The sequence below is a fragment of the Rhea americana genome, unplaced genomic scaffold (assembly GCF_003343005.1).
Source record: "Rhea americana isolate MKP2758 unplaced genomic scaffold, rheAme1 scaffold_345, whole genome shotgun sequence".
Classification (NCBI taxonomy): Eukaryota; Metazoa; Chordata; class Aves; order Rheiformes; family Rheidae; genus Rhea; species Rhea americana.
Genome location: NW_028186474.1, coordinates 635,105 through 659,887, shown reverse-complemented (window position 1 = coordinate 659,887; position 24,783 = coordinate 635,105). Strand labels below are relative to the sequence as shown.

The window sequence follows — 24,783 nt, the reverse complement described above, 5'->3', positions numbered from 1 at the left end:
TAGACACATGCTTTGCTAAGCGAACAGCGACAGTGCTTTCCCATCCACACTATTCTCAGCTACTTATTCTATAAGATTTACTGACAAAATAGGATTTGGCCAGCAGTGCCACCCCATGTCCAGCGAGGCCCACTTCCCTGTGCCCCTTGCATCTTCCTGAGGTTTCCCTCACTCAATACACAGAGGAAAGGAGGGCAGATATCTTGTGGGCATTGCACATGCTTTTCCAAGCAGAACAGCAAACTGAGAGCTTCACTTGAATCCTTGGCTAGGGTTTCCTTCACATGCAAGCAAGACAAGTGAGGCCACCTCCCATAGCACACCTAGCACTCAAGTGATAGCAGAGCTTCTGGTCAAGGTTTTCTCCCCACTCTGACAGCAGAACCAGAGAAGAAACTTCAAGCAGAAGCAAGGAAAGTCTTTGGTTTCCCATGTATCATCAATAGCTCATGATTTCAGTTATTTTTCTGAKCAAACAAACGAGGTCAGGGCTCATCCCAACCACAGTAGGCACTAAAACGGAGCAAGAGGATAGAGAAGAGGCTGACTGGAGATCCTGCTGATATGAAACTTTTGCATTAGACAAACCATTGCTCAGGATCCAAGCAAAGCCCAACAGAGCTCTAGGTCACTTTTCTCATACGGTAATAAATAGTGAGCCTCGTGCAGGACTGGAGGCTGAGCATGCAGAAATGGGGTCAAGTCATCTCTCCTGCTGTCCAGATGGTGCCTATTCAATCAGTGATTAGAAGCAAACTCTCAAGGGGCAACTCCAGAGCCAAATTCACCTCTTAAAGAATTTGCACCTTGACAGTCGGAACTCACAAAGCTCTCTCTGCTGTGGATTTGGTCTCAGGATTGGACTCTTTGGTATTTGGTGATATAGGAGCTCCAACTGAAGCTTTACCCATGWCTGGGGGACTTATAACTCACCAGTACCACCTTCAACCTTCTTCCTCTGCAGGCAGAGGGTGCTTGTAAAGAGAGAGTTGAAGAGTTCTTCCCCTTTGTCAGCTGGGACAAAATTGGTCAATGAGGAAGGAAGCTAGAAATACTCCAGTACAAACACATGCACCTGGAGCAATCTGCATGTGCCTTGTTCCTTAGGCCAAAAACCTCAGAAAGTGGAGGAATGGGCCAATAAGAGAATAGTCCAATAATGTTTATAAAGCACTGTTAWGCTTCTAAATGTTTGCTGTGTCCCAGACTCTCTCAGCTGAAAAAAACAAGCAAGCTGTCACACCTGATTCTCTCTCATCRTTTTAAGCCGTGTAGGTAGAAGAGGATCTGTAATACAGTTGGGAAGGAAAGAGAAGGCAAGTTTTCTTTCCCAGCCCATGGAAAAATAACTTGCTGGATTATCATCTGGAAACTGAGAAGTGCYAACATGAGCAGCAGTGAGAGGCCAGTGAACCCTACGTCGTCCCCACTGACTGAGTGCCTGAAGAGAAAGAGGGGAAGACCAAAGAAGCAGCCACAGGTGAGTGCACGTCATCTTAGGAGGCTGTTTGAGGATGCTGTGGCATTAACCTGATAGGATTTGCAGGCAGCCCTGGGAAGGGGCTCACTGACAAAGAGCAAGGGAGGTTGAAGCTCTCTATGGTAAATATTACTGCTATTCAGAAAAGCAGCAGCATGCACACCCTGGCGTATCTCACTAGCGTCTGAGGTTCCTCTGATGTGGCAGGCCAAGCCTGTTCAGGCCAGAAAACAGCATGAGATGGCTTAACTAGATCTCTGTTCCAGTTTGGAGGCTGTCAGGCATCTCCACCCTCTGCTTCTGTGCCCATCATTGGATAGAGGAAAGTAAGCCAAGGCTTTCTCTCTCCCCTTTCCAGGCACTATTGTCAGATCCCTAGGAACTCATTTAATTCCGCCAGCACAACAGATAAAGGTGCAATGGTATTGCTGGCCACCTTCTAATGCACTTCAGCAACTGGAAAAATATAGTGGTGTAGATGCCATAACTGGTCCAAGGCAGTCTAAGACATCTTAGGCGGAGAAGCTATAAGTCATTCTAGGGATAAACCTGCTAAAATGATTTTCTCCTTTTCTCCCAGCATGAAGCTGTGGGGCCATTGCCAATGAAGAAACCACGAGGAAGGCCAAAAGGAAGCAAAAAAGTGAATGATGGATCTCAAATGGTGAGAGTAAATGGAGAGCTAAGCTGACTGTCCCTTCTCTTCCAGGCATTAACACATGGAGAAGCAGGGAGGTTTCTCTTAACTTAAAGCCAAGCAGTAAATGTTGCCCCTATTTCAGTTCAGTTCAGCTTCAGTTGCCGCTGTTGGACCAACCAGGTGTTGTGGTCTTAGTCCTAACTCACCCCCTGACCTTTCTGTGCTGCCACTGGCAGTTTAGAAGCTTCCTCCTAGTGTTTCTCTTCCACTGTTGCYACATAATCACAACCAACGTGTTCTGGTAGGCAGCTGCTCCTGAATTAGCTTCTACCCCCAGCCTCAGGCTTCCTCTGCTACTTGTCTCACAGGAGAACTTCATGCAGAGGTCCCCTTGACCAGATACTTAGTRTTCATCACAGCATTTTTGAGAGATGAAAACATTTTTTTCTATTTTTTTCATTAAAGGTAGAACCTTCTGCCGAGAAAAGGCCAAGAGGGAGGCCCCGCAAGTGGGTAAGTACAGTACTCAGTTTTCTTCTCCAGTCCCATAGCCTGAGGGATTATCAGTTGCTCTTGCTCTTCTTACGTTCTCTAGCTGCAATGACATTCTTTCAGTCTAGCTGGTCTGGAAATCTAACAAGTGAGGGAGTCTCTGACTTTCTTTGCAAAACCTTATCTCCAAGATTAAGCTTGTGAAGCATTCTGGGAGGGCAGAACTACTGTACTTAATTCAAAACATATTACTTGTCCATAGTACATTCCCAGGCTGGAAAGTCAAACCAGCAATTCCATCCTGGTTCCCTTCCCAGGAGTCCTGAAGGACTAGAGTGATTGCTCAGCACACAAGTTTGCCTCAGAAGAGGAAAGTTAGAATTAAGAAAAAGAGAAATTTGTTGAGAGACGAAACTTARAATTCTGCCAGCAGGAGGCTCTTTTATGCAGCAAACAAAGGATCAGTGAGAATTAGTTACTCAAAGATGAAGATAGATCATTCCAGGCTTGAAGAAAAAAAAAATGTGACTTTTTAATCAATAAGGATATTCAGTCCTGGGAACAGTTAATGGCATGATCTCTATCATTAGGAGTGATGCATATGTACAAAAAATACATRTTTATCTGGTTACCCAGAAAAGTCCTAGACCAAACCCAGGCTGCTTGCTGCAGGAAAAATCCATAGGTTTGGCTCTACAGCCTCGGTGCTGCAGGTAGGCTCAGGACGGAAAGACACGGTGGTTCATGCAGCAGAAACAGTGCAATCCATGCAGGCATACACAGGAGGCTTGGAAGGAAGTCTTCGCTAGAGAGGGAATGCCAGGATGTGGCATTTCATCATAGCACTTAGGAAGTGATAGAGAACTTTCTCTGAACCTGCTGTGGGCCTGAAACTCCCAGACAGGGGATCTGCTCCATAAACCTGTCAGTTTGCCATTTCTTCTCTGAAATACAGATGAGGTCACTGTCTAGTTCAGACCATAGCTTTTTCTAAAAACCATTGTTTTTCCTAGGCCCATTTATACTATATTATTTCAATACACTATGTAAGAAAATCTGTTGCATRTGTTACCAGTGTTTAATGCAACTAGCTTCTGCAAAGTGCCATCCTCAAGCTTCACTCTGCACTGGAGGCAGGAAGGGCTGACAAATCTCAATGACAGGTAGGAGGACTTGGGAGGACATGAACTAGGGACAGTGTTTTCCCTTTCAGTAGTGGTAGGTTGCCATAGCCAGGCTATTATGGAAAGCTCTACTTAAGTACATTTAGGGGAAGGGGAAAAAGATCTCGAGGCTGCAAGGAGCAGGGAGGAAAACCATGAATTTTTTGGAGGTTGTCACTGTTTTTTGGGGAGAGAGAGAAACAAGGTGAGGAAAAATTAGAAGAAAGAAGCAAATTAGGAGAGAAGATGCTCTTCTATGAAGTGGCTAGATGCAAGCAAGAAAGAAAAATGACTTGAGCTTAGAGAGATAGTAGAACTGTGCAAAATGAGGAGATATCGGAGAGCGATAAGGAGGCACTGCCAGTCCTGGGGCTCAGCGYCCTTACAAGGAGCACATGGGTCAGAAGGAGCTCCGCTTCTGTGGGGAGCATGTTATTTTCCTGCTCTGAGGCCCTCTCACTAGGGATACACAGAGTGCCTCGGACCAGATGACGAGCGGAGTCCATCTCCAGATGCGATGGAGTCTGTCTAGTCTGAACTCTGTTAAGTGATGAACTGCTTTACAACAGAATTTTAGACAGATCTCTGAGGTAAACAGAGGAAAATTGCAGGGAGCTCAAAAGCTGACTATTAGGAGTTACTCTGAAGTTGCAACTCAGCCAAAATAAAACAGCTGGGACTGGAGTACCTGTGCTAAAACAAAGCACTGAGCTAATGAGAACACAGCATTACACAACATACTCCCAGCAGGCAAAAGCAGGGTTGGGGCTGGCATCCAGATAGCTGCGTAAGGGCTAGCAGGCAATGTGATGAGTGATAGGGCTTTGCAAGTAGCTTGGAGACTGGCTGGATATTCCTGCACTTGAGACTGTGTAAGAGGGATATTCATCTGCAGGTGCAATTTGACCTGGCCACATGCTTAAGGAGAGGCAGAGGGACTGAGAAGGGAAAGGAGACCGTAGTTTATGYGGGACTGAGCCCTAAGAGAAAGTGCCTGGTTTCCAGAAGAAGGCRGAGTGACAGCACGTATGGGACCCCACGGGGATCTGAATGTCCAAAAGGATGCTGGAGAAAATAATTTCACAGARTCAAAGAACTGCAGAATGGTTGAGGTTGGAAGAGACCTCTATAGAGCACATTGCCCAGGACCCTATCTAGATGACATTTGAATATCTCCAAGGATGGAGACTCCATAACCTCTCTGGGCGACCTGTTCTGCTTCTCAGTCATCCACTTTCACTGAAAATACTTCTTCCCTAAACTGGTAGAACCTACAGCAATCACCTTGTCTTGGCCCAGGGTCCAAACTGACATGTCCTGTGTGTGTAGCTGTAAATTACAGCAGGTGATAAAATGCAGAGGCCAAAGGACTCCAGGAGGTCTGGCAGGGATTTTCTGCCATTAGTTTATGCATTTTTCATGTAACCTGAAACAGGAAGTTTAACCTTCAGGAGTGCCACAACGCCTTTCTCTTCCCAGCCTGGTAAGGGAAAGAATGGGCAATGAAACYGTCTGTGGGAGCAATAAATGCAGTTGCAGCTTCTGCTATTGCCCTGATGCCATGTGAACAGGGAGCTTTTGAGGGGCTGTTKCAGGGTTCAGGAAAGTTTATTGCTCAGGAAAGCTGAAAAAGCGAAGTACGTATTACMTAAAGCCGAGGCTCTTGTGCGGAACAAGCCCCAGAGCGTTTCAGAGCAGAGGACAGTTTATAAAACACCTGCTGGTAGGGCTGCCTTGTGGTTAAACTGACAGTAATACTTTAGAGAGGAGATGGCTCCAGCCCTGCTTTGTAGCTGTGCAGTGTGCCTGACACGGCTGGAGACCAAGACCTCCCTGAGGATGGGTCCCTGCAGCGGAGAGCAGGCAGGCGGAGTTAAGGACGCACTATCCGACATCATCTTGTGAGGCACAAAGATCCGTTTGTGCTGCCAAAACCTAACATCTTTATTAAAGTTGTCTGGAATAGCTTTCCCGTTCCATGTTCTCTTTTGTTGATAGAAGTGCAGTTTCCAAAAATTGCAGGTTTTCCATGGAAATTTTTATCCTTCTGTTATGATAATCTAAATGAAACACTTTCTTTTGAGTTCAGTTGTCACTACATTCTTCCTTGAGACCTTCAGGTAGGGAGCATCTTGATAGTTCCAGGATCTACTAATAGCGGTATGAAAAGTCCTGTATCCCTCAGTTTTATATGTACATATGCTCATTTTCTCTCTTTTTTTTTTTCTTTTTTTGGAACTACAGAATAATTTAGGTTGGAAGGGACCACCAGAGTCCAACTGTCTACTGAAAGCAGGTCTAATCAGATCAGGTGATAGGGATTTTTCCAGCCTATAGTATCTGTAATGTGCTAGAAAACATGTAAAGCCATCTTCCACCTGTGCCAGGCTAGAAATGAGGTCAGGAAAGACTGTTCCAGCCATTTTCCTCTGTACAGATTGCAGTAGCTGCAATTCTGGGACTAGGCTGGGGACTTAGTGGTTAAATCACTCAAGTCGTGTGCCTGYGCTGCAGGACAGGGTGCTTATCACTACACAGAAAGAGCTGCGTAGGAATGGGTCAACCAAATCTTTTTCCTTTGCTACAKGYCAATTTATTAAAGCTAAYGCTTTTCAGAAGCTGGCTTGGATTTTTACTTTTGAAGGTTTCAAAATGTTTCACTCTGACTTTGGCTGCTGAAACATTCTGATATTCCCGTTCAAAATGCATTTGTTTTAACATCTTAAGGGGGCTCGGGGGGGGCAAAAACAAAGCAGAACGGATAGAACAGAACATTCAGTTTTGATTTGCATCGGACAAGGACTGCTGAGAGTTTAGCTTTTGGGGACAGGAAAATATCCTGAAATATGGAAAACGTTCTCAGGAATGGAAAAAACAATTCTTCACAGCTGCATTATGGGGAGATTTGTCAAGGTGCGGGGCTGCGGGGCTCGTGAAGGACTGATAACACAGTAGCTTATTATGGATTTTGTCARTCGTTCAGAGACACTTTGTACGTGGACCCTACACACACTTGCACGTGCTCTTGCACACACTTGGATATAGGAAGCGGTGGTAAGTGGGCATGCTCTCAACGTTGCCCGGGCTCATCGAAGCAACGTTGATCCAAGGCTTTTTGCTTTAGGTCTGGTTTGTTTATTTGTGGTTGTGTCTCCTGTCACCTGACTGTATATGTGGGGGGCCGGGGGGTGTTTCTGGTGTTTCTCTTCATAGCCTCAACTAGTGATCCAAGCGGGAGTGTGTCGGGAAGGAACTCCTCAGGGAAGCAGTGACTCGAATTTGACCACGCCGCCTGCCGCACAAGGTTTGAAATTAGACCATCGTAATTAGAGAGAACTAAACCATGGAACCAGGCTCCTAGCAAGCCATGCATGTACCCCTAAAGCTGCTGCTCCRGCTGCACTCGTTCTGCAAACCCCACAGATCCCGGTGTTTCTGTGAGGCTTCYGGGAACAACGCAACAAAGAGGGCAGCAGATTTTGTCCATCTGATTTGKTTGTGCCTATTGCAGCAGAAGCAGAGGCAGAAAAGAGGGATGGGGAGAAAATCTCTCTCTTTGTCCTTCTAAGAAGTCATTTAAACCGAGGTCCTGGTCGCTGTTACAGGCCTGGCTGAGTGAATTGTCTTCTGCCTGTGTTACATAGAAAGTGAAAATGGCCTGTCATAAGAGGCTGATCTTGAAAAGAAGTACGAATTACAGATCCCTAGACATTGCAGAGGTTATTCCTCCTAGCATTCTGCATTAATTCCAGCCTGCCTCCCCAGCAGCCTTGMTCTCTCCTTCCTAGCCTGATCCCTAAGGTGGTACCTTTTCTTGCTAGTAGCTGGCATGCTACCAGAGATACTAGCACACCAGCAGCACGTGAAATGACAACACTGRCAAGCTTTTATATAGGGCTGCCAAGTTATCTAAGCTTCTCTGAGATGAGATGCCAGATTAAGCATTGTCACTGTCGGAGGAACCGCGATGCACCACCCAGAACCCCGGCGGCACTACAGCCCTGGGAAAGTGTAAATCCAAGCTCAGCCTACGCCGTTCAGGGCTAAATCTGAGATAACCGCCAGCAGAACTTGCACGTGGCCGAGTCCTACCTTCAATGAGCTTTGCAGGAAGCTATTAATTAAATATTTTCCCTTGAGTGCACGGAAGAAGGGAGCCAGCAACCCGGGAGAGGCAGATGTTGCCCCTCCCGTTGCAGTGCGGGCAGCACAGCTGCTCCCTGCCGCCGCTGCCGTTGGCGCGGGCGTGCAGAGCGAGCTAACAGGCGCCGGGCAGCTTCGCTTTCTTAGAAAGTCCCTGGAAATGCCACATGACAAAACACCGGCGCAGTTAACCTCAGTTGCTCGATTCCGTTTCCTCTCGGGCTCCGGGCGCCCGTATCGCTTCCTGCCAGCRCGCTGTGCACTGACATCAGCGGAGCCACAGGCGCACGGAGGATGAGCTCACCTCCGGCYGGGGCGCTGCCTTTCTGCCGTGCTCTGAGCATCCCCCGAAACCACAGCCAGTGTGGGTACTTTCTTCTTCCTTTCCGTTTGAGTGGGCCTGAGTGCAGAGACGGGAGGGATGCGTTTTCCTCCTGTTACAGCGAAGCAGAAACAGATGTGCCAGGATAAGCGGATGCTGCGGTCAGCAGGAGACAGCAGCGCATGCTGTAACACAAACCACTTTGTGTTTCTGCACGCTTAGCACCAGGGATGGACAGGGGAGTTGTACTGCAGCAGGAAGGGTGCACTTCTGTAACCCCAAAAAACTGTCAGGAAAAAAAAAAAAAGCAGGGATACGCTTGCACAGTATGAAAACAGGCAATCCTCTGGAAAATTTCACAGCAGTTGTTATTCATTTAGTAGCTTGAGACTGAGTGGTAATCTTGTCTGTAAACCTCCGACTGGAAAGGAAAAGGGGAAAGTTATTCTGAGTTACTGAGGTCCCACTGCTTGTTTGGAAATGTAATACAGCTGCAGCAGCTTTCAGACAGGTAGTTCCTGGATGAACCCATCCTACTGGTCTGGAATTAACGTCAGTATTATATTTCTGCAAGCTTTTGTGCCCCTCATGCACAATGTGACTGCTCTGAGATTTGGTAGCGCCAGTCTGCAGTCACATAACCATGTTTTGCTATAGCCAGAAACATCCCCTACTCCAAGACAGTGGTTTATCACCCTCTGTGCACCCACTTACCTGAGGTCTATGACCCTGGGAAAGGCACTTCCAGTGCTTTGTGCCTCATGARGTGCAGGCTTGCAGCTGGAAATGTATCTAACTGCTCACAGAGGAGGTCAATCGTGTGTTTGCATAGCAGAAACCAGAAAACTTTGCACAGACTGTAACTTCTGAGCTCTCAAAAGCCTTGATCTCAGGCATGCTCCAAAAAGCCTGTTTGTTTGCAGGCTTCAGCCTGGAGCCAGCATAAGAGCAGTGGGAATGGTGTTGTGAGGATCTTTGGGTGTTTGAGAACAGATCTCTGCCGCCTTTTAACCTGGCATTAGCTCTGTAGTGAGGTCTTTGGGCAACCAGGCTCCTGGGTCGAGAGCTCTAACCTTCTGTCTCCCATGATCTTCCCCTTTAGGCATCACTGGAAAAGACGGTTCCAGGCCCAGCAAAACTACTGGTCTTAGGAGATCTCTGAGTAACATTCCTGCCGCAGCTCAGTAGTTTGCCACCTTCTCACATCTTGCTGAAGCCCGAGGACTGGAAAACAAGCAATATTCTTAATTTCATAATTCAGATTCTTCCTTCATTATAATTTTGGTTAAACTTTCTCTTCTGTGTTCGGCTGGATTACCCCAAACATCTAAGTAAAGCCTTGGGGGGGGGAGGGGAATGGCAAATGCCTTATCAGGGAGATGCCTTTCATAGTTTCTAGCAGATCTTTTGCAAGGACATTACTATTTTATAAAAGTCTTATTTATATCATGGTGTCTTGTACTGCCATGGGCAGCAATAGTTCCACAGAAAGATAGTGTTGACTCAGGAATGCAGGTACAGTGAAGAAAACCTATATACACAGCTAAGGGCTGAGCCTACATGCCATACAACCTCTAGTAGACAACAGAGCAGTCCAAAGAGTAACATTTTGCTTATATGCTTGTCAAGACTGCGTCAGTACGAGACTCATCAGCAAGTCCTTTCTTCAYTGTATGAGGAAGAGAACCATCATGGCATTTCCTGCTGTGGTGGAGTAGCAGTCCAGCTCACCTCGTGTTGTTGCTCCAATAGTCACTTGGCTGCTCTAGAGGCAAGAGAGAGACCTCTACATTTTACCTGTTGTGCCACCAGGGCAGTCAGCTCACACCCTGGTATCTTGGGGATTAATAACTTGAAATTTGTAGCTTAGTATTATCAGCTCAGGGCCATCTCCCATAACCAGTTTTCAGCCTGGTAGCACTGCCCCGGAACTTGATAGCAACTTTGAGTGAATGGTGTTTACAAGCTTTGTCACAACCACTGGATTTCATCACATCACAGGATTGCCTGCAAAGAGCCAAAGTCTCGAAAGAGTTTCTTCTTTGCAGAGCCTCAGTATTCAACTTAAATTACTGCTATACCTTCATGTGCGTATGCAGGGGTCCTCTAGTATTGCAGCTACGCAACGCAAAGCCTGCGGCTACAGGTCAGTTCTGGGAGAGAGCAATGGCCATTTGTGCTGAGATTGTTGCTGGTGGCTCTCAGGCTCAGACTCTACGTGGGTTCGTGGTTTCAGCATCAGAGCCGATCTTGCTAAATTCCTAGGAACGAGGGTATTTCTAATAGCCAGTTGCAAACAGTGAAATCTTGGTGGTATTTGCCATCTGGTGGATGCTCTGCCTGCCTATTAAAAGGACAAAGTGAGTATTTTGATTATCCTTGACAAGATGTAAAATTGGCTAGCTTTACAGTGTTAAATATTTAAACAGAGCATAATTGGCTTTAAATTTATGGTAGTGCATAGCAGAAACCCATGAAATGACTGCTTATATTCAGCTTATTTATTATCCTTTCACCAGAGGTCTGTTCCCTTAGCAGGTATTTATTTAACACAAGGTAACATATGCAGTATTAAGACAAAAGGCTGACTGAAAAGCACTAACAGGAAAAATAGTTTTTCCCCTTGTAGGTTATTCTGTCCAGTCCACTCAGTCTAGCAGTGGCCAGACTCCTAATCCTGTTAATTCCATGTTTTGTTATGTTTGCCCTAGTAGTAGTTTCGTGTGTACAGAATTTGGTGGTCTCCCATAATCCTGCATCTCAATAATTTTTGTACCTCCCTTACCACATATCAGAGAAATCAAGGAGTAAATGACTCATATCTCAGGGACTAAACTAAATCTATGCTGCAGGATGAGGCATGCTGCCAGGCGCGGGAAGAGGTTCGCCCCCTTCTCCCACTGTGTGAATGAATCCGGGTGGGACATCGTGCAAGCAAATCTGTAGCTGTTGATAGTTACACTATTTGGGATACCCAAATAAAGTACTTTTCTCTTTTAAAATGCACCATCTTTGCTACCTCTTAGTAATCTGTGGGGAAAACACAGTAGAAAACCAGTCTCCATAAAGATGTATCTGCTCGAGGTGAATAAGCAAGCTTGAAATCCAAGTCCCTGACTTTAATTTCCATTCTTATACAGAGACTTGGAATAAAAGTCAACGTATTAAACTCTGATTCCCRTCATCTTCAGAGAGCTAGGATCTCACCCTGAACCACTTGGAGTTTCTTTTTTGAAATGATGAACACTTTTCCTTTCCCATATAACTAGTTACCTTTTCTGTGTAGCCAAAATCTTACCTCTAAGCAAATTCATTTCAAGTGTTTCTAAGCTTGAACAATTTGAGTCTGATTGAATCAAAAATAACAGCTCTTTGCAGTCAGATCAAAACACTGGAGGTAAAGGATGTTTGTTAAGCAGCAAGTTTGGAAGATTCTGATAAAAGGTCCTGGTTTCAGTGCAGGCATAAAGGCTGTTGGCAACTTGCAATTAGYCCTGGAGATTTTTTTCTTAATAAAGGTATATGATGTAGCATCTCAAGCTTCTGCTTTGCCTCCTCCATGTGCAACAACCCCAGCACATATGCGCATCAGCAGACAATGTGAGTTTCTTTTTTTTCTTTTYTTTTACTTGAATTGTAGTTTTGGGGATTATAAAACAAGAATTTGCCATTCAGGAGCACCCGTGAACCTATGTGAAAACAAGGAATAATGAGCATGAGGAATCACACATGGAGTAAAACACAAGCCCTTAAAACCAAGTGTTGGTAACTAATTCCATCCTCTTGTGTATCCTTCAGTACATTTTAACAGGTTTAATTTGAATACAAGCTAATTCCGCTCCATATATACACCTAGAATTCGCCCCAATTGAGTTTGTTTGTGCCATGTATTGTTCTGTTCAACATATAATTATTTAGCTTTTCATATTTTTAATTCTGTTCCTATGAAAAGTCTCTTTGGTTAATCAGACGGCTTTCCTAATTAAGTTTGGGGTCTGTGGGCCAGAAGGTGAAACAGAAAGCAAACTGGTTCTCTGAAAAACACCAGTGACTACCAGCACGGAGCTGCCAGCACTGCTGCCCACGATGCTCACCCCAATGTGGGCAGCCCACGTTGGTCAGAGCTGCAATGTTGCGGAAACGTTGGTGGAAACGTGATGAATCCATGGTTTGTCCAGAAATTCAGCTGGTTAAAGGGTAATATAGCAAGTGCAGACATGCTGCAACTTGTCCTGCACTCTGGATGCCTAGGATCTGTCAGGCTGGAAGCTCCTACCTTCAAGGCTTCGCCAAGCACCAAGCCTTCCTGAAGAGGTTTGAGTTTCCATGCAGAGGAACACTAAACCTTTAATTCTGCATAGTTTGTCCTTCAAAGCTTTTCACACTTCAGATTTTGAAAGAGCAGGGAAATTTACTGTGTACCAGCTACCATCTGGTACTGACGAAACACTACAGCCGCTTTCCTGGACAACGCAAACGATGGGGAAAAAGACAATCACACTAGATGTAATGTAAATACTTTAATTATATTTCAGTGCTTAAAACACAGAAACACTTGAATTAAATTACATCATAATGCTTCTGCTAAGTTGTTTGCACACTTCCAAGAATTKTGAAAGGAGGTGCTATTATACTAAAAGAATACTCCAGTACAAGCCCAGCATATACCCGTAATATTCTTTTAGACTCATTATCTGTACTTCATTAATCTAAGGGCAGTCATCACAGGACAAATCCTACCATTATAGGAAGAATGGTTAAACAGAGTTTCTCTGTAGTGTATGCTTGTTATACTAGATATATCTCAACCTTAACTTGGAACAAGGTGCACGTCTTTGCCCCCAAGCTGGCAGATGCACTGCTTGCAGCTGCTTGTGCAGCACAAGGAGTTGGGTAAAGAGCATGAAGTACGCTGTTGCTTTGAGGAAACAGCTCAGCCTTTTACAGAGAATTTAGAGGAGGGGGAAAAGAAGAAAAGTTCCAACTCTAAGAGTTCTAGGGGAAACACTGCTCAGCAAGTCACACAGGGATAACCTCTGGGAAGACCAATGGGCAGTRTCCTCCAAATTCTAAGCATTTAAGCTAGATTGCACTGACTGCTTGCACACACATACCCTCCTTCTACATTCTCCCTGGAATGCAAATACCAGCAGCCTGGGGAGGCCTCCTGGCAGTGGACGGGCCACTTTCCACAGCGGGTCACATCTCTAACMCTTCTGCACATGCAGACCCTTCCAGGTTTAGAAAGGAGGATSGATTTTGAAATATTATTAACCAGCTTAGTCTTGCAAAATTGCCATGAGGAATGCTGTGCCAGTGAAGAAGATGGGGCTGGTAAGGAACTGTTTGCTCCTTGGGTCAGAAACTTAGGCCCAGGAAATTGTTTGCAGCTGTGAAAAGGAGAAAAATCATCATGGGAAGGGAAAAAAAAGATTCAGGGCAAGTCCTAGCTTGCAACAAAGCACATGATGCCTCAATTGCCACTCAGTGAAAACCTCCTTGCATGAAGCCCACCTTTAGATCTGCATTCAAACTTTGGCTGGCCCTTATTCCCTTTGAACTGTTGCTGTGGTTGGAACACGATCTGACTGACAAATAYATGTGCTGCAGGAAAATCAGTAGGTGATCAGTGCATTGCTGGGACACTGATGCTTGCATGCAGGCTCTGCACTTGCTGCATCACTAGCACAGCAATGAGATAGCTTGATTAGTGCATTCACCCCCAGGGATCTAAAGACACTGTCCATCTCAGAGTGAGAGACAATCTCTGGCAGCAGGTTACCAAAAATGACCCCTCTCCCCCCAGGTCTTGATAATCAAACTGGATGAAGAGAAACACATACCTTTTTCAATTGCCTCTGTACTTTCTTACTGGGGAATGGGGCAGGGAGGATGGGGCACCATGCCTTATGCCATGGCTGTAYTGGCAAACATGGTGGGTAAAGGGGATAGAGGCAACTTTCCAGTCCGTTCCTTATGCCATGCTCTGTGTTTGCATTGCAAGTGCACAGCCTGGACCCTACTGCTGGCCTCCAACCACCATGCTGGGTGGCTGGTGGCCACTGGAAGGCTCTGCCAAGGACAGCTCCAGTGCAGCACTGTAGCTTGCCAAGAGACCCCATCAAGCTCTTTCCCCCGCCCCCGCAGTCCTGAAGGACACACAAAGAGGCAGAGGGGTGCTCCAGGGTTACAGGGGAACTGCTGTCTTACCTGCCCAGACCCACCTTCAGGTAACATGAGCACGACCCACCAGCAGGTAGCATGAATGGACGCTAACGCAAAGCTCTGTGTTTTCTTCTGCAGGAAGAAGAAAAGATTCTGACTGCAGGTCCTGGCAGGTAAGGAAGTAAGAACTAGCTATTGAGCCACCTCTGGGCAGACATATGGTTGTTGTAATGTTGAGTCAATACACATTTTTCCTCATTAAAAAAAAAGAGAGAAAAGTTTTCAAGCATTAATCTCTCTGTACAATAGTCTGCATGGTAGAAACTTCCCTGAACCAAAGCAGGGGAGGATACATGGTATCAGAGCTCCACTTCTATTTGTTTCCTTTCTGCRGCATCAAATACCCAAACACCATCATCCATAGCTTAGCTGTAGGCAGTCACGTAGCTGGACATRACAGCCCCTTCCTCTAGAAGCCGTGAGAGTTCTCCTGTGTCCATGCCACAGCCCTAATTGGGGATATTCAGCCACTTGCTCAGTTAAGATGTAATTAGTCAAATATTTCCCATTTTACTTTTTAAAGCTAGTGAATTGCCCATGCTGCAGCATCGCCTGGGGCACACATTTATCAGCAGGCCACATGCCACAAGGAGGATAAGCCTCAAGGTATGCTTCTCCTGGGTGAGCAACAGCCCATGCCTCAGGTTACCACTCAGCTCACAGGGGCAGCTGTCCCAGGTCAAAGCAGCTTTGCCAGCAGTCACCCTCTGGGGTACGCCAAGGCTGTGGTCACTGCATGGAGATGTTCATTCAGGGCTCTCCTTGGAGCTTGGTGGCACAAAACCCATGGGAAAGCTCTTTGAAACATGCACCTCTCCTTCCCTGACCCAGAGAGGGCAGTCATGTGCTCTAAACCAGCTAATCTACAACAAAGCGCGCACTGTTCTTAAGCACACAGCCAGGTACCTGGTGTCAGTCAGTGCCAGCCCAGAAACTGSAGCATGGCAGCCCAGGACCTTTCAGTAGTAACGGACACACCAAATATTGCTACTGCCATCACAAAAGGTTTGCTTTCCAAAGCGACGACAGTTCCCAGTGCTTGTACCCATCTGTAAGACAAACCAACTGGGTGACCAGCTGGGCTCAGTGGATCACTCATGCTTGCGAGAAGACACTGATTTGTTGGCTCCATCCTCCTCAATCTCAGCATGATCCCAGAGCAGGGTCAGGTATCGTTCATGCATTGATGGCATTGGCAACGTCTGTGAACACAAGGCGACTGGGTCTCTGGAGAGCTCCTTGACTCGTCAGCAGAATCTGCGTTGAAGCAGTGAAAGATGAGACCCAGCATGCCTTCCTCCAGGCACATGGGCTTGTGCACAGACTGCAAAGTACTGTAGCTAGATTCAGCCCCTTACTAAGAGGAGGGTGACAGACTAACACAGCATTAACAAGGCTGTGACAGAAAAATACAACAGGCCAGAGAGCAAGTCAGCACATGCACGCCAATTTAGTCTCCACATCTCTGGATTACCRGGTCTGGCTTATCTAGGACTGCACAGATTTTTTATGTATAACTCACTCTACATATCACCTGACAGCACAAAAAGATTTGAAACCTCAAAGCCAGGAAACATGCCATAGACTGAACTTTGGCTACTAGTATAAATTCCCTCTCTCGTTATTTTAAGCCTTTAAACTTACCTACTTTCTAAGYAGAGGAATCTGCGCACTAGCAAGCTCTGGAGGGATCTGAGGGATCCTGCTGGCCTGTTACTGTATAGGAAGGAAGTGCTTTTACAGTACTGGAATTACAAATGTCCTTGTAATTTCCCCCCTTTACTACCTGAAGGGTAGTCCTCCATGTGCACTAATACTGTGCATTGTACACACTTGCCCAGGGGTCAAGATCCCTTGCTTTTACACAACAGCGTTTCTCTGCTTTCCCAAACCAGTATATGGATTATGCTGACTGTCTTCCATATTCCAACATATATATCTTCYATATGCTCTTTGGCAGGTTGGGAAGCATTCCTCAAGGTAAATATTTTGTAATTRCAATGTCTATATTTTTTTTCTTCTTTCCCCAAATCTACCACAGATTATATAAAGGCATAAAATGTGTGGAAACTGAGGACGTTTGGGAGAACTCCTGCTTCTCTAGCTGGAAAATCAAGGGAAGACATGGGCAGCACAGAGCAGCTGGAGAGGAATTAAAAGGAGAGAGGTCTACTCTTAGTGGGGGGCTGCATCACTGGCTGAGAGACATGCCTAGTCCAACCATCCCTGCTGGCTCTGTCTTTCAGAAAGGTTTTTTGTGTGTGGTAGTTTTAACAACGGAAAGAGAGAACATTGTGAAACTSGCTGCAAACAATAGTGAGAAGCTCTTCTTTCCCATTTGTCCTGCTTCTTGGTATATTTGGGAAGGCAACAGCCTCCTGTCTAAGAYCCACCTAGACCATTAACAACAGTAAACATTAACCAAAAACAACTGGCCAAGCCATCGAGCCCTTTCCTAACTCACTAATGTAGTAACTCAGAGGTCTCCGGGGAGCTCATCATTTCTCAGCACGTCTCACGCAATGGGTACTCAGAGTGTTCAAAGCCTTCCCTTTTCCCACACAGAAAACTCTCCATCCTTTTCTCTGAGCCATGCCTATCCTGTTCCCAGCAAGGCTGGCCTGGAGGTGCTGAAAAGATCATGTCACATGATCCATGCCACAGCCATGGGCAGGCTTTCTGCCTGCACTTTTGAGAGCTTGCAACACAGTTAACGAACAGTTATAATCGCAGGCTTTCCCTCAGAAAAGGCCTTGTTCCGCACTTGTATATACACAAATCAGGGATACCTTAAAACTGTGCAGAAATGATTTGCTTTTCACAGCCAGGGCAAGGGAGACTCTGGCTGGTGAGCATCTGAAACCCCTTCTCCCAGTAAATTGCAGGTATCTTRCTGCTCCCTTGTGGTTTCCTAGGAAGTAAACTGTTACAAACTCACCCTKAATTGCTGCGATTTCCCTATTCTCTCTTGTAGCTGAATAGAGCCAGTATTTTGCCTTCCCAGGCTCTTATTCCTAGTTGTCTGAATCTCCAAATGCCTTCAAAATGCTCAAGCCTCCTGTCTCCAAGGCTAGCAGAGATGGGTGAAGCCCTCCAGAGGTCTCACATAATTTCCTGACTGCACAACCCTACAAAAAGTCCTCGATTCTGTAACAAAAGCAGTGCAGGTGCCAGTGRTTGTAGCAACAGACCAGCTGATTCCTGTTGCCCACCTTGCTCTGGGATGCCTGGGAAGATGCTGCATCTCGCCCATGTTCTAGAAGCTCCTGCTCCAGTTCATCCTGCTCCTCGGTGGGATCGAAGTTGTACATGGGCATGAGCTGGTGGCGCAGCTTCTCTAACCTGCCCATGAGAGAGAAGGCAAGAGGTGGGTTCAAAAACTGAAGAGAGAGGAGGACAGAAGCTCAGGCTGCCTTCTCCACCCCATTGCTGAGGTCTGTCTCTCCTCCTGCCCAGGGATTCAGCTCTTGTTGCCACTTGCTGGTTAAGGGTCACATCCCATCCTGCAGTGAGGAGAACCTACTAGGCACAGCCAGCAGGAGTGGACAATGCCTGGAGTGAAGCTCCAAGGATTAACTACCATTGCTAATCTATGTTGGCAGGCATTACGCACAGAGAAATCAGATGGGTATTTAAATACCTGCAGACCTTAAAAGATCAGAACAAGCTTTGTCAGGTGGAACAAAAGGCAGAGTGGAACACACTGGCTAGGCATTTTGCAGCCTCTCTCCTTGTCCCTCTGCCTGCAAAGTCAGTCCTGCCATGTCATACTATGCCTGCTAGCAGAAGTGCACTTTTAGCTCCAGTGGCCTAAGAGTTGTTCTTCAACTTGGAGGTTGAAACACATAATAATAAATAGAAAATAATAATTAATTATTATATATATAATACAATACTTAATAATTATTATAAATACAATAATAAAAAATAGTAAAGAGATTCTCACARGCTGTTGATACTTGTGGACAGAATGTACTGTCATAGGCAGCACACTCATGTGAAAATACTGAGTCCCTGCTTGAGGCTGCAGCTGAGTTTTGAGGGGGTAGGAGAAGGAAAATACCCAAGCAGTTACTAGCAGTGTCACCACAAATATCTGCTTTGGCAAGTTGTAGGATGACACATTCCCTCCCTGCCTCTCCATGGGCTTTGTCAACACAACCATTATCTCCAGCAGCACTATGTTTGCAGGCCAAGCACTAGCTGCTCCTGTGGATGGGTGCAGATCTTGGCTTCAGGGACTARCTTGGAAATTTTACAGTGGGCAGCAGCACTTCTTGCAAGTCTGYGGCCAGGCCAGGCCTGCCACAAGGATTCAGGCAGGGAGGAGGCACTGTGACTAAAGGATGTTCACAATTGTTTCTGCTGTCAGAGACAGGAGGATCAAGAAGTGTTTTCCCTGCATGCTACTCTCCTCTCTGTTTTCAGCGGGGAGCTTACCAGGGAAATTAAGACACTACATCTCAGCCTAGAAAGCTTAGTGTCTGCAAAAGAGTTATCAAGAAATCTGTGCTGAAGGGACACAGTTCTGCAGTCCAACCATCTGCAGTGAGATGAGCAGCAAAGAACAGAATCTGAAGCCAAGTGGCCCTGGCATCAGGGAGGCTTGGGGGCTTGCCAGACATGGGCCTGTGCCAGCCAGTGGAGACACACCCAATCTCCTTGCAAACCGAGGAGCACTGCCGTACAGTGAGACAGTGAAGCTAGGTATGTGCTGCAAACTCTGCCCCAAACTGGGGGAAGTTGGTCTACGCTGTGTGCATACTGCTGGTGACAGAAGGCCGCTTTCAGGCACACCAGCTAATCAGGCGCTAGCCTGGATATCTCTGCACTACGCTGCCACCACTGCTGTGACAGCAGCTAAAAAGCCCTGTAAGACCAGCGATATGGCCCCACAGCTGTTTGAAAGCAGAGGGATCGGGGGGAATGGCTGAAATGTGGGGTCCACACCTCTCATGACAGAGCTCCCGGCTTCTTTATGCAGTCATAAACCTTTACTATTTTGCTTAGCCCACATCACAGATGAAACATGAAGAGTTTTCAGGATCCCTGACCTCCTCCCAGTCAACAATGTTTTCCTCTCCAAAGTGACAGAGCAGCATTTGAAGCTCTGGCATTAGAAGGCAGACCAGTACTGGGAGGTCCCTATCCCTGCCTCATTCTCATGCAGCTGATTCCTTCTAGACTTGTTCTCAGATGGCCATCCCTTACACTTTCCCCATTTCCCTTCCTACTTCCTAGCTCTGCCTAGGTTTTGAAGCACTAAGTTCCTCTCAGCCAACAACAGATGTTACTTACCTCTTCCTCTTTCTGATATACAGAACCTGAAGGAGAAAGAAAACCATCATTATAACACTCTCAGTAAGACAGGGAACAGTTGGGAAGAGAAATTTTGGGTGCACAGCACACAGACGGGGGTGTAGGAAGGTGCTACTGCTCACCAAGCAGGGGGAAGGGAGAAGTGAAAACTGAAAGTGGATACATCAGTGTAAGCTTGAGAGCACATCAGATCTGACGTTGAGTGCTCAAGTAGCCTGTTGTTAGGTGTGTTAGTAGTAGTAACAGTGTTGGATATGTTATTATTAGGTGTATATTAGGTGTAGCACAGCAAATTGCTGTTGGCTGCAGGACTTATGTTGCAGTTTAGAGCAAACAAAGAACCTTTCCTTTGTGGTTTTCATTTACAGACTTTCTACAGCATAGAAGTAGTTACCCCCTCCCCCCCAAAAAAGGGAAGAAGCAAAGAGGGCATGCTTGGTGACTTGCCTCATGTCAGCCAGTAAGAGTGGCTGTGCTGGGAGGAAAGCGAGGCTTTTGGCCTCCAGAGCCTTGTTCTGAGAACTAGGAACACTCGGTGCTGCTCTCAGGAACTTATGATCGTTTCCAGGATAATGTTTCCAGGTTCTCTTAGGGGCTTTTGGAAAAACTCCTCCTTGGGCCTGCAGTGAAATTTTGCAGTAGTCCCTTTCTGTAGGTTCCTCTGTTGGTTGCATGGTTGTATTAGCGAAGCTCTTCCTCATACGAGGAACTGGAGCTCGCTGCTACCTTCATTCTCTGTTGGCAGGTAAATGACTGGTTATATAGCAAAAGGAAAACTGCAGCACTTGCATTGTCCATGTCAGGCCCAGAACTACAGTTTCTGAAATCTTCTGCCTACAACATTAATGGCAGGGTTAGTTACATATAGTAAATCCTTGAAGATTCTGCTGATATTCAGCAAATAGAACTCCAGAAATGCAGTCTGGAATGAATCTAGCTAAAATGGATTCAAGCTGCTTTAATTCAGAAAGGGTTGTCCACAGAGAAGATTAACATGGTTTCAACAGTCTGTTTTAAAAATTAATTTGGGTGAACTTTCTTKCAGGCCCCCTGTGTAGACAAGGTCTAAATCAATGCAGCTATTCCAATTAACAAGTCAGAGCAGAATCTGCTTTGATTTCTTTTAACTTAACTTCCTATTTCTATTAAAAGTGCTTATATTACCTATGGTTTCCTCTAGGCCTGCTGAGCGTTCTGCCTGGAGCGAACAGCAGGGAGACCGCAGAAGCGTTGGACACTTGCAGTATTCCTATGAGCATATACCCACTACCACCAGACGCTCTTCTCCATGACCACTGGAAAAAGGCCTTAAAAGGAAAGGGAYCTCAGGAACTATCAGTTCCCACCATTTCTGGGTAAACCTTTAGTACAACACAGAAAAATTATTCAGCACAAACCAGTTCTAGGGCCCCTTTGTCACCCTACACCTTCAGAGAAGAGAGAAATATTTAGCAGATCTTTCTTACCATAGCTACAGCCAACCCAATCACAGTAATGATTCCAAAGGACAGCAGCACTGTGCCCATGCCAGGTCCACCGCTGGACACATCTGGGATTTTGGTGCTGTTGAAACCGGTAGTTTCAGGGCTTATGGTAGCTGTTTCTGATACAGTCACATCCAGTGATGTCCCTGGGTTTGGCTTGGCTGTGGTGGTGGTGCTGTGATACAAGTCATGTACAGAGGGCGAGCTGCTACTCATCTTGCTAGATGCCTGTTAGCTTTTACCAAGCAGTTGTCTTTACCCATTCAAGACACTTTGTTCCAGCTACAGTAGTGGAGAGGTGCACCTCACAGCAAGGACCCTCACGCAATCCTGCTGTCCTGCAGCACCATCATTGCTGGGKTTTTTTCATGGCAAACACACTAGTTTCTACCTAGAAGAGAATGAGAACAGACACACAGTGCAAAGCTCTTAGAGATAGGCACAACCTTTCCCAAAGTCTGACCAACAAATCATTTTTCAGGGGTACTGAGAGCCCACAAAGCCCTGCCTGATTCACCTTAAGTTAGTGATATGCTCTACCCTCGCTGCTTCAGCTTTGCCTCCTTGCAGGCACTTGGCAGATTTACCTGGAGCCAGTCTCAGAACTCCAATTTGGTGTGAGCCAGGTGGCCTCCTTCCACCTGGGGAGAAAGAGCATCTTCCTGCTTCTCTTCTCTCTCTTGCTTTTAATTTAGGAAAAAAGTATAAAGATGCCTTTAAGTTTAGCAGTAGAAACAGATCCCATAAAATGGCACTAAGCTCTGAGGCAGCCATACCTTGGGATGCTTTTACTGAATCCAGTACAACTTCCCTGTTGTGGTAGTCCCTGGTGACTGGTAAGCCACTRCACTATCCACGGCATCAGTGTTCCTCAGCCTATGCACTCTGGTAAGGCAGCTTCCTTAAAAGTAGTGGGTTGCACCCCCATCTGCTATTAAAGAGAGTGAAAATTTGCCAAGTCCCCCATGAAGGCACCCACTCAGGCTTAGTCATGCATTGCTAATTATCAATATTAATTTTAAAATGGGTCCTATTTCAGATTGACGTTGTGAAATTTGACACATCTATTCATGCTGAAAGCACGAAAAGTTCTGAATGTTTCATGCTTCTATTGTACAAATGATCAGGTGTTGCAAAATACTCTGGGATGATCCTTTGAGAAGTAGTTGCAGAAATTTGTTTATAAAATTACTGTAATAACATTAGTCCTGGAACTGCTTTACTGAAAATGCAGCTACCTCTGGAGTTGAGCAGTGTAGACCTCAAGGACTATCACAGCAGTCCTCTGAAAGTTTTTCTGTAGTTTAGTTGATGTTACATCTCCAGCAGCTGGGACATAGGGGTTAATGAGTTCTGAACAGAAAAAGATGCGCCTGCAAAGAGAAATGAGCCACTGTTCTGCTCCTTCTGTTCTATTCTAGGCAAGGTTATTGCGCAGTTCCCATTACTTTGATGCCCTGCTGCTGTCCATAACTGCATTAAGCAGTGTGATTAACAGCTGTCACTAACAATTGGAGCACAGAAATTGCATCAGACAAACAGCACCAGGCCTCCTTGTGACCAGTCAGCAGCCTGACGAGCCATCTTGGCTTGCAAAGCGCTTGTCCWGCATCTCCCTGAGCATGTACATCTCTCACCACACACGCAGGATCTGTCTCACAGTTCCCCATAAACAGCTCTGCGAAACAGGAGCTGCTGGGAGGTGTTGAGATGCCAAGGAGACTGCGGGAGGGGAAATCGAACCCTCACAAGTTTCTAGGGAAATGTGAAGACAGAACTTTCGGTCTGATCCCATCTAAGAACATGCTAGGGCATGGGTTCGTTGCAGGCTGAATGRCAAAGTATCCTTCGCTGGGTGCAAAACCATGTACACCTGCTTCAAACTATGCAGCACCTGGATTTCTCCTGCCATTACTGACCACAGTGGAGCTCGGGCGTATTGGACAATCAGGTACAAACACTACAGATTGATTTGAAATCGGATTAGAGCTGCATACTTATATCCTCTGTGCCACTGGATCTGGCCTGCTCAGTGCCACAACAGCAGATAGCACCCAGCAGGGAGAGAGAACTGATGCATAAGTATTGGGTAGACAGAGCAGCAACTCACAGAGAATCATTGATCTGTTCTATTCAGGGAAACTGCCCATGACAATAATTCACATTAAAAAAAAAAGAAGAAGAAGAAAAAATAAAGTCACCACCAAGCAAACAAACAGTGGAAAAAGAACCAAAGTCTAAGCAGTGAAGCAGACTTAAGGGCTTTGCAAAGTATAACTCTGGATCTCAAACAGCTCCTGAATTTTGGAAACGTAATGGGTTAGGCCTCCATCTGAACCTATCATCAGTTTTGGAAAACGACTTGAACTTGGATGTTCAAGCTGATCATAAGCCTGCAGGTAAGGCCCATTCTGTAGCGACTGGACACTGTACTGCTGTGCATTGCTCCACTGAAATAAGTAGAGGTAGGTCAAAATTAGTCAGAAGGTCAAGCGGAGATGGGGGCTCTTGTTCRTACTGTCAGGACCCGTCATACTGAYGGATTCTCAAGCCCAGAGACCTAGCTCTAAAATTGTCCCTGGCTGAGAAGGTTTCTGACACGGTTTAGACACGGTTCCAAGGCCAGATGAGAGCATTTCTGTTCCCAAGTCCCTTCTGGTCCGGGCTAACCCTGTGGTCAGCTGGCACGTTGACAGCAAGTACGGCCAACGGCTTTCCTACCACCCTCCTTTCCCCGTTCTCTTCTTCGTGCTAGATTTTTGATCTACAGGCCGAGCACGCTCCAGATCTCTGATGGCTGCTCTAGGGCCAGGCCCAGCTACCTACTGCCGGCAGGTTTCTGCACAGTCCGTGCACAAACGTAACGGAAGGAACAGGAGAGGAACCAGATCCTCAGCTGCTGCGAGCTGGCGTGATTCCACCGCCTGCGCCGACAGAGATCTCCTCACGCAGCCAGGACCGCGTGGGGCCGGGCGCGCGGGCGCCAGGAACGAGGAGAGCGTGTTCGTCTCTCTCTGAGGCCAGCGCTTCCAGGCCGGTCCCTGAAGGGCGTCGCAGCGGCTAACGCTCTGGGATGTAGGGCACCACGTCAGGCACTAGCTCGAAGCTGCCGGGTTTTCTCAGGCTTGGTTTTAACCTCTCTGTGCCGCAGCTTCCTCCTGGGTCTGTCAGGAATAGAGGTGTGTGTCACGGGGGGAAGGTGTGTCACGGGGGGAGGTGTATCACAGGTGTGGAGGTGTGTCACGGGGGGGAGGTGTGTCATGGGAGGGAGGTGTGTCACGGGTGGAGGTGTGTCACAGGGTGAAGGTGTGTCATGGGGGAGGGAGGTGTGTCACGGGGTGGAGGTGTATCACAGGGCAGAGGTGTGTCACAGGGGGGAGGTGTTTCACGGGGTGGAGGTGTGTCACAGGGTAGAGGTGTGTCACGGGGGTGAAGGTGTATCATGGGGTGGAGGTGTGTCACGGGAGTGGAGGGAGGTGTGTCACAGGGTGGAGGTGTGTCATGGGGGGAGGTGT

The 24,783-nt window shown here is 46.6% G+C and overlaps 2 protein-coding genes across 7 annotated transcripts; one reads left to right on the top strand and one right to left on the bottom strand.

Annotated features, from left to right (window-relative positions):
- Positions 1-1,387: 1,387 nt before the first annotated feature.
- On the top strand, positions 1,388-9,474 carry LOC146592133 (uncharacterized). The gene is made up of 6 exons (XM_085311590.1): positions 1,388-1,480; positions 2,061-2,144; positions 2,586-2,633; positions 6,989-7,079; positions 8,106-8,282; positions 9,343-9,474. The coding sequence occupies exons 1-6, from the start codon at positions 1,388-1,390 to the stop codon at positions 9,426-9,428; spliced, it is 579 nt and encodes a 192-aa protein (XP_085167716.1). The 3' UTR covers positions 9,429-9,474.
- A 6,066-nt stretch (positions 9,475-15,540) lies between these two features.
- CUNH3orf18 (chromosome unknown C3orf18 homolog) lies at positions 15,541-24,432 on the bottom strand. 6 transcript variants are annotated; one of them, XM_085311612.1, is made up of 5 exons: positions 24,405-24,432; positions 21,251-21,659; positions 19,764-19,789; positions 17,678-17,807; positions 15,541-15,722 (listed from the first exon to the last, which is right to left on the bottom strand). In XM_085311612.1, the coding sequence occupies exons 2-5, from the start codon at positions 21,482-21,484 to the stop codon at positions 15,642-15,644; spliced, it is 471 nt and encodes a 156-aa protein (XP_085167738.1). In that variant the 5' UTR covers positions 21,485-21,659; positions 24,405-24,432; the 3' UTR covers positions 15,541-15,641. The 6 variants fall into 6 exon arrangements, 5 of the variants coding, with proteins under 5 accessions (XP_085167738.1, XP_085167733.1, XP_085167735.1 ...); XM_085311607.1 differs by lacking the exon at positions 24,405-24,432 and adding an exon at positions 21,786-24,398; XM_085311609.1 differs by lacking the exon at positions 24,405-24,432 and adding an exon at positions 21,856-24,398.
- Between the last annotated feature and the right edge of the window lie 351 nt (positions 24,433-24,783).